Raw genomic sequence first — 14,006 nt, forward strand, 5'->3', positions numbered from 1 at the left:
CTAGGCATCTGCCGGCTCCTTGGCTTCCTGTTGTGAATCGGGGGCGGCAACGGCCGGGCTTTCGCCTGTAGCCAGCTCGGGGCTGTCGGCATCCTCAATAGCAACGGGCTCCTCGACCAATGCATCGCCCAAGCTCGTGGGGACGAACCCCCCCTCTTCCTGCGGGGGAGCACTGTCGTAGCCGCGTCCACTATTGCTGGCTGACACGCCCACCGCTGGAGTCGCACCCTCGGCAATCTTCTGCTTGGTGTCCATGATGATCTTGTCCGCTTCGCTCACTTTGACCGCGGCACCGTTGTTCGCTTCGGAGTCGCTGTCCTGGCGAGCCTGGCTCTGCGCAAGAGCCTCCTTGTCCAGCCGCACAATCATACATGACAGGTTATCCGTGCTGAATCGGCTGAGGGCGTGGTCGACTAATATCTTGGATCCCTCGCTCGGGTCGTGGACATCGCGGACGAGATCGACGGCCTCTTGGTCGCTGCAAACATCCCACAACTATTGATCAAACGGTTAGCGCCCTGTTCACATTCCTTGTATTAAATGACCATCATCTTTGCCACAATACGACTTACCCCATCGCAAGCAATAATGATAAACTCGTCAAGGTCATGTTGTATGACCGTTTCCGTGGTGTATGGGTGTCCCGTCACAAGATCCTTCATATAGGTATCTCCGAGTGCTCTGGTGACAGCCAAGACTCCGTTGACGCGGTTGTTGAGGATGAGGCCGCCGGCGTTGGAGATTCGCTTTCCTTCGTTCTCGTCACTACCTTTGTGATCGTAGGAAAGACGCAGGGCCTTGCCGTTGCGACAGAGAATGATTCGCGCGTCTCCCACATTGGCCGTGTACAGCACACGCTGTCGAGTCGCCATTCCCCGGAGCTTCGCAGTGATGGACTCGTTGGGAACAGCTTGCGATGCTTCGGACTGGCCGTCCTTTTCCCTTTCCGACTCTTGCGACTTGGACAGTGCTTTGCCGGCAGCAACGTTTGCGGCGGCCGGAGCAATGGCAAGGGAGCCGGTGATGGATCGTTCGCTGGGCACACGGTCCTCCCAGCGAAGCACGGCAATGGCAGCCGTGCACCCGCTGTTCTTGAGCGGCAGCTTCTCGAGCTGGGCGTCGACGGCCGTAAACGTCATGTCCAGCAGCTCTGGGATCGGCATGTTGGGGTGTTTTCGTATCATGTCTTCCAGGATGATGTGAAGCTTCTTGCCGCACCAGTCGGCGGCAAACGTGCCGGCATGACCATCAAAGATGGCAAAGTAGCCGTTGTCCGACTCGGAGACCTCTCGGCGAGCGACGTCCTTGTCGTCCTTACTTGACTTGTCCTTTCCGGCAGCCGAGTCGACGGCCGGGGCCGGCGTGTCCAGGAAGTTGTAGAGAAAGGCATGCGTGTCCTCCATGGTGCGGCGGCATTTCTTGTTCCTATCTTCCCAGACGCCGACGCGGAAGGTGGACTTTGGCCCCGGGACCGAGTCGCCGGCCGAGTTGTTGTGCTGGCCCTGGGGCACGGCGAGGGCTGGGTCCTGCTTGCCGAGCTTCTGCAGCGGCGTCTGAGCGCCCGCATCCGATCCGGAGCGGCCAACCTGCGAGAAGTTGAGCGAGTTCCTGGCCGAGGCTAGCAGGCTGCTGGCCTTGCTGCCGACGCCGCTACTCCTGCGCTTCTTGTCGCCCGTGTCCTGACGGGTAGGCGGGCTGCCATTGCCGCTGCGCTTCTCGCCGCCGGCGGCCTGGTCTGCGTTGTTGATGGGCACAGCAGCCGAGGCCGCCGGCGGGCTGCCCTCGGGCGAGGGCGACTTGCCGTCGCTCTTGGAATCGTCCAGCTTGGGCCCCGACGAGTTGCTCGAGGCGCCGCCAAACATTCTATTCAGCAGACTTCCTCCGTGCGAGGAGAGACTGCGACGCTTGCTACCTGCCAGTTTTGTGGAGGAGGAAGAAGGACTTCCGGCGGCCGGGGATGGACGAGGTTGGCTCGAAATTATAGGGAAGGTCGGTGTTCGCAGGTGCCTGGGCGCAACGCAAGGCGAGGCAACGGCTGTTGGGACTGCAGGGACAGACAGACAGAGACGGGTATGGAGGAGGGTATGAGCGTCGGCGTCGTTCGCGGGGTTGCGGTTGGGATTCACGGACGGCTGTCGCACGCGTGATTGGACGGTCCAGGCGCCTAGTTGGCAGCGGGCGATTCGAGATGGATGCGATGGCGAGCGGGCTCCAGGGGATCTGGATCTGTCGGTGTCTCAGGGGGTTCGGCAGCGCTGGTGGGGAGCTGTGCCAGTGAGCGCGCGGGACGTGAAGCTGGTCGGATACCGCAGGCAGTGTGGCAGGTCAACGGAGCGATGATGGTGGACGGGATGGAGATGCTGGGGATTTTAGAGTTCGGGCACTGGGAGGGTATGTGGAAGTGCCACCCATTTGATCTGCCACGCCTGGAGCGGGGACGGCGGCCACGGCGGGGAGGATCAAGGCCGCCAGGGTGGTGGGTGGCTGCTGTTAGTGCAGTACGTTGCAGTCAACACCGATCTGCTAACTCGTAATATGGGTAATATGGGGAGTCTACCTTAGCAGCTGGAACTGCTGCTGGTGGAAGGCGAATAAAGAGGTGCTAATAGTCTAAGGCTCAGGCGAATGCTGTGCCCCGTGATACGGCAAACTCGCGCAGCAATGTTGCCTCATGGGCATCGTTTCCGCGGCAGGCTGTGGCAACTTGGGACCGAAGTCAAGGCAAACATCTGGCTGTGACTGTGAGGAAGACGGACGAAGTGATTGCTGCAAAGATTATGTATACAAAAGAAGATATCGGTGAGCTTCTGCTGTCCTGAGCTCAGATTGAGAGCCAGAGCAGACGGCATGTCCAGCTGATGCAGAGCATCTTGGCCCATCGGTGATAGCCTATCCATCATCTCTACAACCAAGCTGTTTTCCTGCGCTTCCAATATTGAGCTAGCTCTACAATTCTCATCGAGAACCTTGGGTACCTTGCTTGGTTGCACGTAATATACCTAAGGTAGCCATCGATGCTGTACTGGACACTGCACATTCTACAGCTGCATGCCTCAAAGCGCACAAGATACATGCAGTCAAGGACATACTTACAGGCATGGATCCGTGCATTCTTCTCACGTCACCTCACCCGGACATGCCAACCGCCCATCCGCAGTCCGGCTATTTGGACAATGGGCACAAATGCGGCAATGCTGCTCGCCTAGTCCCCTGAGGCAAAGCATTGTCCATCCAAGGTGCAGAAGAAGGGGCACAAAGGCAATATCCAGCTCGGCGATTGCAAGTTCTCCCGCTCTTGATCAGCTACTAACCTACAGGTATGTACATAAGCACGTAAGGTATCCAGATGCACACGTACGCCGACCGATGCGGAGATACAGTTAGCGCTCCAATCCAATCGTAGATGCATCTCGTTGATTTGTCAATTTATGCGGAGGGTGCTCTCCCCCCATGGATTCTGATCCGCGGGCAAGGCCGTAATCGCCGAGGGTGCGAATCTCCGAGGGCCGGAGGAGTAAACAAAGGTCAAAGGTTGGTGCATGCATAGCTGTCGCATGGACCGCACGCCATCTTGGTCTAGAGGATGCAGCCAATATGAGTTTCATCGTCAGATCGTGCCTATGCATGTACTTGGGCCACCATGATCCTAAGGTACTGCGCAATCACACGTGTGCCTCTTTGATGCTGCTCTTTCCAACCACAAGGAGACAAACAAGCCTCTCTCGATCAATTACCGTAAATAGAATAAACTGCACGCGTAGATATATCTGCAAGTGTATCTTTCGAATCATGATAGCAATCAACACCTCTTGCGCCCATGGGAGCGTGACACTGCTCACTCCCGTCCAAATCTCCTCGACGTACCTGCAAATAATGGCAAGCAAGTATCGTCGTCTTCTGCATCATACGTCTTGCGGCTGAACCATGGCCCCTTGTCAAGTTTGCCTTGCCTTCTCTGCTCTCATCGGTAACTGACAAATTATTTGAAAGCTTACTCCAGGTCGTCTCATTCATTATTTCGTGGCGGATTGTTGAGACAGCAAAGTGTCTACTTTCGAAGACTGTCGAGTCGGGCTTGGAGGTCATCGTCGACCGGGTCACCGCTGCCGCCTCCAGCCCCAACGGCTTGCGCAACCTTGCCCTCGGACAGAGCAGAGTTGCCCAAGGTGGTGGGCGTCTCCCCGAGCTGTCATCCAAAAGTCAGCCATGCCGTGCATCAAGTCTGAAACGGGGTGCGGTTGCAGTCTTACAGCTTGGTTCAGGTCTATGCCAATCTCCTCCAAGACTTGCTCAACAACCTCGTCGCCCTCCTCCTCGACCCCAACATCCATGGCGTCGTCGACGGCGTCGTCCATCATCTCTTGCCTCTGCTCCATTATATCGTTTTCGCGTTCAAACTCCATGGCAATGCGTTGCAGCTGTGGGAGGTTCATGGACTTGTTCATGCTGCTCAGCGCCATCGTGGCACCCTTCATCGCCTGCATCATCTGCTCGTTGGTTCGATAGGTCTGGCATCATTCACCAGTTAGCAAATGGTATACCGCAATCGCTCCAATGTCCGGAAATACCTGAAGCCGCAGTGAAATCTTCTGCAGCTGGCTGCGCATGCCGTAAAACTTTTCAATGTACCGCCGTGTGCGCACCAGGTCCTTGGCTTGGATCTTGCACGCGCCCATCTGCCCGTTCTTGGCGCTCGTCTTGATCTGCTGTATCAGCGTCTTCTCCTGCTTCTCCAGCTTGACGCGGGTCTGGTCGAGTTCGCGGATTGCCTTGTCGAGCATGCGCTGGTTCTTGCGCAGACGCTCGGCCGGCGTCATGCGCTTGCCAAAGGCCCATTCGAGGATCTGCAGTGCACGTCGAGGTTAGGTGCCGCTTTGGACAGGCAGTGAGCATCAAGGCATTGCCTCACATTCATGGTGACGACGACGGCTCGTCTTGTGGGAGCAGCGACAGTTGCAGTGCCGTGTTATGCCAGCGTAGAGGAGGAACCGGCTGACGACGCTGTTCGTGCGAGATGCTGTCGAGATGAAGCAGGCGAGAGGTTGGACGGCATCTGCCTAGCAGTAGCGGAGAGCCTGAAGAGCGACGTCGTGCTGCCATGTTTGCGGTTGCCAGGACGTCAGTCTGCCATGGGCCACGGCTCATGTACCCCCGCCGCAACGAACCGGTGTGCAGATACCTGGCACCTCCCAGGCCCAGTTATGACTCGGAGAGCCAACGATAAGATAGCATGTGCGCTCCCCGAGCTTGAGCCGAGCAGCTAGGCCAATCAGGGGAGCTGCGTCACCTGGGAGGCGGCAATTTGCTTAAACATCATGCAACCTTTTTACTGACGAACCCGATCCAAAGCCCGACCCTCGCGCTTCCACCCGACCTTTTCTTCGCCTTCATTCGCCTTCATTCGCCTTCTTCACCTCTTCGCCCTACCCACGCCCTGACAGCATCATCAGCATCCTCATCAGCACCCCTCTCCGCCCGACAATGCTGCGGGCAGCCAGTCCTTGACCAGCATGAGCCAGGAATACTTCAACGACAAGGGCAAGGCGCCCGCCGTCCGCGCCTCCGACGATGCGGACCTCGAAGCCGCGGGCTCAGCCGGAGGACGGCCCAAGTACATGACGGTCGGCAACGGCACCACCTCGGAGCACGCCGCTCGGCTGCAGAGCATGCTTGACGTCGACTCGGGATACGGAGGCAGCATCATGGGCGACGACCCGGGCATGTGGGACGTGCAGGCGCACGGCGGCGACCGGCGACAGTCCGGAGCCATCCACCAGATGTGGTACAACTCGCAGAGGGCGACGCTCGGCCGCTCCATCAACAAGGTGCTGGATCTCCTTCACGGGCTGCGCGAGATGAACACGGTGTGGCCGGCGCACTACCCGTCGGTCCAGCGAGCAGAGAAGATGGACTCCAATGCGCCCCGGCCCGGCATCCTGCACTCGTCGACAATGGAAGACGTCACAGCCAGAGCCAGCCAGGCACCGCCTATGCTTCGGAGGGCCGCGACAAGTCTCGAGGATCCATCAGCCGAGTCTAGCCAGGCTGCTGAGGCGCGCCCTACACCGGAGCCGCGGCTCGTTTCCCCTTCGATTGCGCAGGAGTTTTCCGTCTTGAAATTGGATCTGAAGCTGGGAGCTCTGCACCAAGCCGAGCTGGTGCACTCGCTGGAGAAGGGCTCCATCGCATCGCTCCTGGACGGCAAAATCAGCTCCAGCATCAAGCATCTTGTGTCTCTTCGCGAACGTATCGAGGACACATCAAGCAAAGTGCTCATCACAGGCGATCTGAATGCGGGCAAGTCGACATTCTGCAATGCTCTGTTGCGGCGCAAGGTCCTGCCCGAGGACCAGCAGCCCTGCACAGCCATCTTTTGCGAGGTGCTGGACGCTCGCGAGAACGCAGGCATCGAGGAGGTCCATGCAGTTCACAAGGAGGTGATTTACAACCGAAACGACGAGTCGACCTATGACGCATACTCTCTCCAGGAACTGGAACGAATCGTGATTGACAACGAAAAGTACATGCAGTGCAAGGTCTACGTCAAGGACGTCCGGACGATTGACGAATCTCTTCTCAGCAACGGTGTCGTTGACATTGCCCTCATCGACGCCCCTGGCTTGAACTCGGACACGACCAAGACGACGGCCATTTTCGCTCGACAGGAGGAGATTGACGTTGTCGTGTTTGTTGTCTCTGCAGCCAACCACTTTACGCAGTCCGCCAAGGAATTCATCTGGGCCGCTGCTGCGGAGAAGGCTTACATCTTCATCGTCGTCAACGGCTACGACTTCATCCGGGACAAGGAGCGATGCCAGAAGATGATCCTGGACCAGGTTGCGGGGCTGAGCCCACGGACGCACAAGGAGGCATCGGAGCTCGTTCACTTTGTCTCGAGCAACGTCATCCCAATGGCACCCTCGCCCCCCGGCGGACCCAGCGGCGGAGGCGGCAGCGGTAGCGGCAGTGGAGGGGGTGACGATCCCCACGATGACAACGGCAAGGGCAAGGACTTGGACAAGGTCCGAGACTTTGAGAAGCTCGAGCAGTCTCTGCGCAGATTTGTGCTGGAGAAGCGAGCGAGGTCAAAGCTTGCCCCAGCGAGGACATATCTGCTCAACATCCTCAACGATGTCAACACACTGGCAACGGTCAACCACGAGGTGGCTCAGTCCGAGTACGACCGCGTCGTTCAGGAACTCAAGGAGCTTGAGCCCCAGATCCTCGCCAGCAAGAAGGCTCGCTCAGAGGTGGATGAGCAGGTCGTCCAGAACATTGAAGAGACGTGCAAGGACGTGTATGAGCACACTCGAGGGCAGCTCAACGGCGCCATTACCTATGCCGGAAGCACCAAATACGACATTCCATACCCAGGTATCTTTGGTGCTTTTGGCTACGCCGACGACCTCAAGGACGCCATCCTCTCTCACATTGCCGATGCTGTCAGCAGCTGCGAGGACTACGCCCGAGCCCAGACGGTCAAGGGAGTCAACTCCATCAAGCAGCTCGGCCTGCTTCACGTCGGCGACGAGTTCCAGAACCTCCACTTCCGGCCAGACGTCATGTTCCGCCGAAAGAAGGACGCCCTGGCCCGCCAGGTGGACGTGCCTACCGAGTTCGCCGACTTTGTGGACTTTTCCACCCTGTTGCATAGCCAGGAGAAGTTTGCTGGTACGGGCATGGCCCTGACCGTTGCCGGCGCGCTCGTCCCTCGCATGCTGGGAATGAACTCTTGGGTGGACCACGCCATCACCGCGGGGCGGATTATGGGCAATGATAATCTTCGCAAGCTCATCTTGCCTGGCATCGTGGTTGCTGGTATGTATGCTCTTTGCAACTCTATATGTGTATCAATTGCTAATCGATATCTCTCCAGCCGTTGCCGCTTCGGCGTATATCCTCCAGCAGATTCCCAACTCTCTCCCCCATCGACTGGCCAGGAAGATTGAAGCACAGCTGTCCGAGATTGACTATGTCCACACCAACGCCTCCCGAATCTCAGGAGCAGTCCGCACGGTCCTGCGCATGCCCGCCGACAACCTGCGCGTGGGCCTCGAACACAGCGTCAAGGACCTGAACAAGAAGCGCGACGAGACGGTCAAGATCAAGGGCGAGAGCGAGCGGGCCTCCAAGTTCTTCCGCAAGCTGGTGAACGAGAGCCAAGTCCAGAAGAACATGGTGGAGGGTGTCGACCTCGACGCGCCGCCGCAGCAGATCCCGCACTGAACGAGTTTAAGAATTCGCGGGTTTTTGACATGACGTGTGACGAAATAGAATGGGACTCATGATGACTTTGAAGTTTCTCTCCTGCTGTTCTTCTCGGGCGTTATAAGGTTTTGTGGAGATTGAAAAACGAAACGATTGCGCTATGGAGTGCTGTTTCTGATGAGATACAAAAAAAAACGGAGGGGGCATGGGAGGCAAAAAATTGAAGAAGGAAAAGTTTTAGCAAACAGTGAGTGAGAAGGGGGGGAGGAGAATGGAAGCCATTGGATGGATTGAGCTGTTACTACCTCTCTGCTCTCCCAAGTATTGTACCTGGTTTTTCCCCTGTCGACGAGCAAGCCATAGCAGCGTTATGAATGTCCCTTTTGCGTACGAATAGTTGGTATAAGCGCAGTCTTAGCTCGAAATACCAAAAACCAGAAAAAGGGAGTGCATATCCCATTATCCTCCAGAAAAAACAAAAAGAAGAAGAAGAATTCGGGGGCTGGTTCATGTGCCATGCTGTGCTCTGATAATGCCTGCCCCGGGTTTCTATCTGATACCCTCTCTCAAGTCCACATGATGCTCCGCAGTCTCTCCTTCTCCTTGTCGCCGCCAAAGATGGCATCTATGGACTCCCTGGCGAGGGCACAGACCTGGGCCTTGTCGAGGCGGAAGTGCTGCGCGACGAGGCGGTATTCGTTGGACAGGGGGCTGCCGAAGATGCCCACGTCGTCCGTCTGGTTTGCAAAGTCATCAGCTTCTTTTACCTCCACGACCGATAACACATTGTGAATTTCTCTCCGAATGAATGTTTGCAAATAGGGTGAGAGAGAGAGAGAGAGAGAGAGCAAAGACAGACAGAGAGACAGACAAAGAGAGACAAGGAGAAAGAGAGAGAGAGAGAGAGAGAAAAAACTCACCCCAAGCGTCACCTTAACCCCCTCCACAGCCCTCCACCCCCCAAAATGATGCCCCTCGAACCCGCCCTGGACCATGCCCGCATGGACATTGCAGCTCAAGCACAGCTCCAAGCAGAGCTCGCCCTTCCTCCGCGCAATCTCGCGCTTCGAGTCGGCGTCGTCCCAGATGACGTGGCCGAGGCGGTGCGGCCGCCAGGAGAGCAGCGCTGCGAGCTCGGCGGGGGAGGCGCTGGCGGGCGTCTCTGCGAAGTGGAGGGTGATGCCGAGGCCTGCGGCGCGGGCACGCGTGAAGACGGGGGTGAAGACGGATATGGCGCCGTTGGGGCGGGCGGTTGGGTCGCCGCAGAGGTCGAGGCCTACGATGATGGACTCTGGCAAAGAGGAGGAGGAGGTGCGGTTGTTGTTGTTGTTGTTGTTGTTGGAGAGGGAGGACAGTGCAATGGAGAGCGTGGACTCGGCCTTTTCCAAGTCGTCGCGTCTGTCGACGGAGAGGATGAGCCGGGTGTGCAGCGAAGGGTTGGACGCTTCAAAGGCGGAGATTGCGTCGACGATGACGGAGACGTATTGCTCCGCGGAGAGATGGGGCGTCGCGCGGGGGGTCGTCCGGAGCTCGAGGTACACGACGCCGTCGCGGAGGAAGGACTGCAGGACGGAGGCCGTTGCGTGGCGGAGCGAGGTTGCGTCTGTGAGGAGGGCGTAGATGTATTTGCTGAAGAGGGGGAAGAAGCTGCGGGCCCTCACGAAGGTGTGTGTTGTTGTTCATGTCAGAAGAGAGAGAATATGTATAGCTTGACTTGGGGGGGTTTGGAGGGGGGGGTTGAGATATTGGTTGGGGGAATATAAGAAGCGCGCACACACTTACGTTTCGAGATTGAAATCATGCTTGCCTTCTGGCATGACGAGCAGAGGGTCTTGGAGGTCTGTTTCGCCGGCGGCGGACTTGGCGAGCCATATCTCGTGGAGGGTTTGGCGGGAGATGCTGCCTGTGAGGTGAGCGTGGAGCTGTGAGAGAGAGATGTGTGCGAAGTTGTTAGAAGAAGGTTCATCCTTGCTTGTAGGTCTGGGTGAGCGAACCTCGATTTTTGGCAGGGCTACAAAGTCCATGAGTTTTTTGACTGATTGGTTTACTGTATGCCAATCACATACACACACACAGAGAGAGAGAGAGAGTGTGGCCGATCGATGGAGTCGTGAGAAGTGGTGAGAAGGTGCCCTTACATGAGATGAGGTTCAAGACGGGCCCCGCAGTTGGAGGCTTACATGTAAGAGAAGCCTTAGCAGAGACGCTATGCATTTTTGTTCTGCCAATGTCACAGGCAAAATATCAACTGGGTACAGACAGATTTGGAGCATCTTCACTACACATCTTGAATAGCAGAATGGCGGCACGGGGCGAATATGCACCTCATTCAGAGTAGAGATGGCATCAACATGAGGTGCGTTAAGTACACAGAAATCATCCTCGTGCTCCCCATGGTCCCTCTGAACTGTAACCTCCCATGTCCTCCAGATCCCATAGAGCCAGCAGCCGCCGGGCAGAGTAGAATGAGATATATATATAAGAGATGGCTGAACGCCATGAGCCCGCCCTCTGCTCCTTTGCTTCAAAAGGTTTATTGTACACGAGTGGAGAGGACCCTTTGCTTGATCTCGCCTTGAGGTCCTCACACCACATATCCACATATATCATCAACCGTCTTCCCTCCGCGTCATTGTAAGTTGTAAGTCAGTCATTACAAGAGAACCAAATCGTTTTTTCCCAGTTCCAAGCACCTGCTTCGTTTACCATGTGACGCCCCAAAAGTGTCAATCTTCCACATTTTCACGTCTTTTTTCTTCAACAGTTTCCATCCATCTTTTTCATTCATCTTTCGTCTTCATCCCGCCTCACAGCGCCGGCTTGGCCTGCTCAGACCCCAGCGCCGCGCCCACCTGCTCCGCCGTGCTCTGGTCCGCCCCCGCGGTCAGCAGCTCGCTGCCCGTCTGGCGCATGTTGTACTCGGCCTCCATGGCCGTCAGCTGCTGGTCCTCGGCGAACGAGAGCGCAAACGGCACGCCGAGGAAGAGCGCCGACGTGGTGATGACCCAGGCGCTCTTGCCGCCAAAGGACAGCGCGCTCCAGGCGGCGCCGGCGACGGCGTTGACGCGGCTCGAGACCCAGCCGCGGGTCGTGGGCGGGATGATGTCGCGGAGGGCGTACAGGCGCTCGGCGAGCGTCTCTTCTGAGGGGTCGAAGTCGGACTCGTTGGAAATTTCGGATTCTGCCATTGAAGAGAGTTAGAAGCCGGGTTGTTATGTTGGGAGGGGAGATTTGGGGAAGGCAAAGGCATACCGGTATCGGTAAAGTCGTCGTCCTCGATTTCAACGGCGTGGGCGTGCTGGAAGTGCTCGTCCTCGACCTCGGTAAGGGTAACCATCTTGCTCGGTGTTTATGTGGGAGTTTCGAGAGAAATGGCAATGTGGTTGCTTGAGCAGCAAGGAATCGGAGTTGCGCAGGCTGTTGATTTGATATCGCTAGAAGTGGTGGCGATTCAAAGCTTCCGGTATGCGGGGCGCTCGAGGTGAGTAAAGTATGCTTTTTACGGCCTTCGTCTTCCTCTAAGAGTGGTAATGCCAGATATAGAGAGTGGTTGGCAAAGAAGCTGGTTCGGGCCCTGCAGCAATGCTTGTGAGATGGGGATGGTGTTATTGCGTCGATTGCGGCATTCGACGATTCCAGTCAAATTTTTTGGCTCATTCTTCACGTTCAAGCCGATAATGGGTCTGTTGCGGCCGGGCGTTGGTGGTTTAGCCGAAGTTATCGCAACGGTCACGTGCCCCTCTCTCTGCATCTCGGCTCATTCTGCTGGACCATGAACATTGCAAGATTGTTTGCTCCGGGGTGTGATGGGCTTCGAGCTCATCTCTTGCCACGCCGGTACAAAAGGCGCTGTGCGTTGCATCGTGTCTTCCCGGCAATGCGACTGCTGAAAACCCAGTCTCCAGAGCATCAACATCAACTCAGCCCTGTCTCATCTCCTTGTCAAGGCGCTGTCGACCGGGAAGTGTCTCGAGTGTCACGAAACCACAGCCGCCGCCTTGTGCTCCCGTAGCTGCCATCAATTCCAGCTGAAGAAGGATCTTTGTCTAAAAATACAATTCGGGAATAAATAGAGTGATTCGGCACTCCCAAGACGACAAGTAGCCACAAGCCCAGTGTTTCCTCCATCGTGAACCTACTTACTTGGCTGCTGCAGTCCTCCCCAAGTATCCGTATGTACTTCAAGATGCCTAAAACGGAACAGATGCTTTTCTTCACGCCAGTCATGATGTCATCACGAGGTCCCTCGAGGCAAAAGGCCCCGTTGATGACTTTCATGTCCGCTGCGCGTGCCGGACTTGTATTACGACTGCTAAACTAAAAAATTTCTAGACACGTTCGGAATCCTCCTCGCATATTCTCGGCTCTACAACTTACACACGCAAGCACACATAGCAAGCTTCATACACTGTGGCCTTGTGCCGGGGGAGCGTGTGATTGCATGCCATTGCAGAAGAACAAGCAGCTAGAAAAAGTTTTTCCTTGCGCCCTGCATTCGCTTCAGGCCCATCATCTGCCACTGTTGGTAACATCATCGGACCCCATTATGGTACACTGCATAGTATCGTCAAGCGGTTGTAAAGGAAGTGTCAATGTAGACTTGCCCATTGCTGGGTTTGTGGCGCGAATCAACTCTTCCGACCATTGCCGTCCTTTTGTCTAATGCTGCCTCTTTTGCTCCCAACGCCTTCATCCGGAATTTCAAAGACAATGGGACCTACCCTGCAAACGGAGAACTTTCTACACCCTTACAGTTACACTTGATTTACATTCAACCGCGAGCCATGGCAATTGCATAACAGAAACTCCAGCTTACCCAAGAACTGTGACCTGTCAATTTTCCACGGTCATCGTATTGATTCCCCCCGTCTTTGCTACATGTTAAGCTCTCTCGCTCATACAGTCCGTTGCCCCCGAGACAAGAAGTCTCATCATTCATGCATGTTATATCCTCTACCAGAGCGACTTGTTGTTTGTTATGTATCCACGTTACCTGTCAATTCAATATGCGTGGTAAAGCATAAATCCCCATCACAAACACTCACCAACACTGAAAGCCCAATCATCTAAAAGAACATCTTTCTCGTTGAGTTAGGCAAGGAAGCAGAACCAGATCCATAATAGGCTGCTTTCGTCCGCACATCCCAGCACCCGAATTTCAAGGTTCACACAAAGAATCCGCCTCGTGTCTAATGCAAACACCTGATGCTCTCGAAAGTTAAAAAAAAAACCAATTGAAAGTTTTGCGAACAAGAAAAAAGGTATTTTACCCACACCGCAATCGATACAATTACTCAACTTCAATCGCCATATCCCGAACCTATAATAACGTCCTGCGTATTCCACACACACAGCACTGTCTAATATAGATGCAAGCAACACCACATATGATCACACTCCCACACAACCAACCCAACCTTGACCGTCTCCTCATCCATCAACACTTTACCCCAGGAAATAGAGTAATATGTAAAAAAAAATGCATTTACCCAGACAACAACCCCCCATCAAATCCCCCGCCGATCCTCCCCAATCCCGCAAAAGATCGCGAAGAAGAGCTCACAACTCATAAGAACCCCCCGGCCTTGGAAAGGTAAGGAAATACCAAGTACACGCAAGGTAGACAACTGACACACCGCCCCTCATGCTTTCAAGGGGTGGCTGGTCAACAACAAACTCAACAAGAATCACGTCTTGTGATCGAACACGTCGCCCTTTTTTTCATTTCACTTTTTGCTTTTTTTGTTTTCCAGCAAGCTCCCGTGAAACAAAACGTTGCTTCGCGAAGAATAGGAAGG

The 14,006-nt window shown here is 55.6% G+C and overlaps 5 protein-coding genes across 5 annotated transcripts; 1 reads left to right on the forward strand and 4 right to left on the reverse strand.

Moving 5' to 3' along the window:
- BBK36DRAFT_1142163 (protein serine/threonine phosphatase 2C) lies at positions 1–1,862 on the reverse strand (the record flags this gene model as incomplete). Its single annotated transcript, XM_024893504.1, has 2 exons — positions 1–495; positions 573–1,862. 2 exons carry the CDS (start codon positions 1,860–1,862, stop codon positions 1–3), a joined length of 1,785 nt encoding a protein of 594 aa, XP_024748478.1.
- A 2,186-nt stretch (positions 1,863–4,048) lies between these two features.
- On the reverse strand, positions 4,049–4,915 carry BBK36DRAFT_1207629 (Snf7-domain-containing protein; the record flags this gene model as incomplete). The annotated part of the gene is made up of 4 exons (XM_024897424.1): positions 4,049–4,186; positions 4,251–4,508; positions 4,569–4,844; positions 4,910–4,915. The coding sequence occupies 4 exons, from the start codon at positions 4,913–4,915 to the stop codon at positions 4,049–4,051; spliced, it is 678 nt and encodes a 225-aa protein (XP_024748479.1).
- Positions 4,916–5,510: 595 nt separating this feature from the next.
- Positions 5,511–8,226, forward strand: BBK36DRAFT_1204365 (hypothetical protein; the record flags this gene model as incomplete). Its single annotated transcript, XM_024897304.1, has 2 exons — positions 5,511–7,818; positions 7,877–8,226. The coding sequence occupies 2 exons, from the start codon at positions 5,511–5,513 to the stop codon at positions 8,224–8,226; spliced, it is 2,658 nt and encodes an 885-aa protein (XP_024748480.1).
- A 548-nt stretch (positions 8,227–8,774) lies between these two features.
- BBK36DRAFT_1122386 (Metallo-dependent hydrolase) lies at positions 8,775–10,232 on the reverse strand (the record flags this gene model as incomplete). The annotated part of the gene is made up of 4 exons (XM_024890938.1): positions 8,775–8,945; positions 9,129–9,855; positions 9,991–10,130; positions 10,203–10,232. The coding sequence occupies 4 exons, from the start codon at positions 10,230–10,232 to the stop codon at positions 8,775–8,777; spliced, it is 1,068 nt and encodes a 355-aa protein (XP_024748481.1).
- A 783-nt stretch (positions 10,233–11,015) lies between these two features.
- Positions 11,016–11,545, reverse strand: BBK36DRAFT_1121610 (mitochondrial import translocase, subunit Tom22; the record flags this gene model as incomplete). Its single annotated transcript, XM_024890844.1, has 2 exons — positions 11,016–11,389; positions 11,461–11,545. The coding sequence occupies 2 exons, from the start codon at positions 11,543–11,545 to the stop codon at positions 11,016–11,018; spliced, it is 459 nt and encodes a 152-aa protein (XP_024748482.1).
- Between the last annotated feature and the right edge of the window lie 2,461 nt (positions 11,546–14,006).

This window comes from Trichoderma citrinoviride, assembly GCF_003025115.1.
Source record: "Trichoderma citrinoviride strain TUCIM 6016 unplaced genomic scaffold BBK36scaffold_9, whole genome shotgun sequence".
In the NCBI taxonomy this organism is placed as follows: Eukaryota; Fungi; Ascomycota; class Sordariomycetes; order Hypocreales; family Hypocreaceae; genus Trichoderma; species Trichoderma citrinoviride.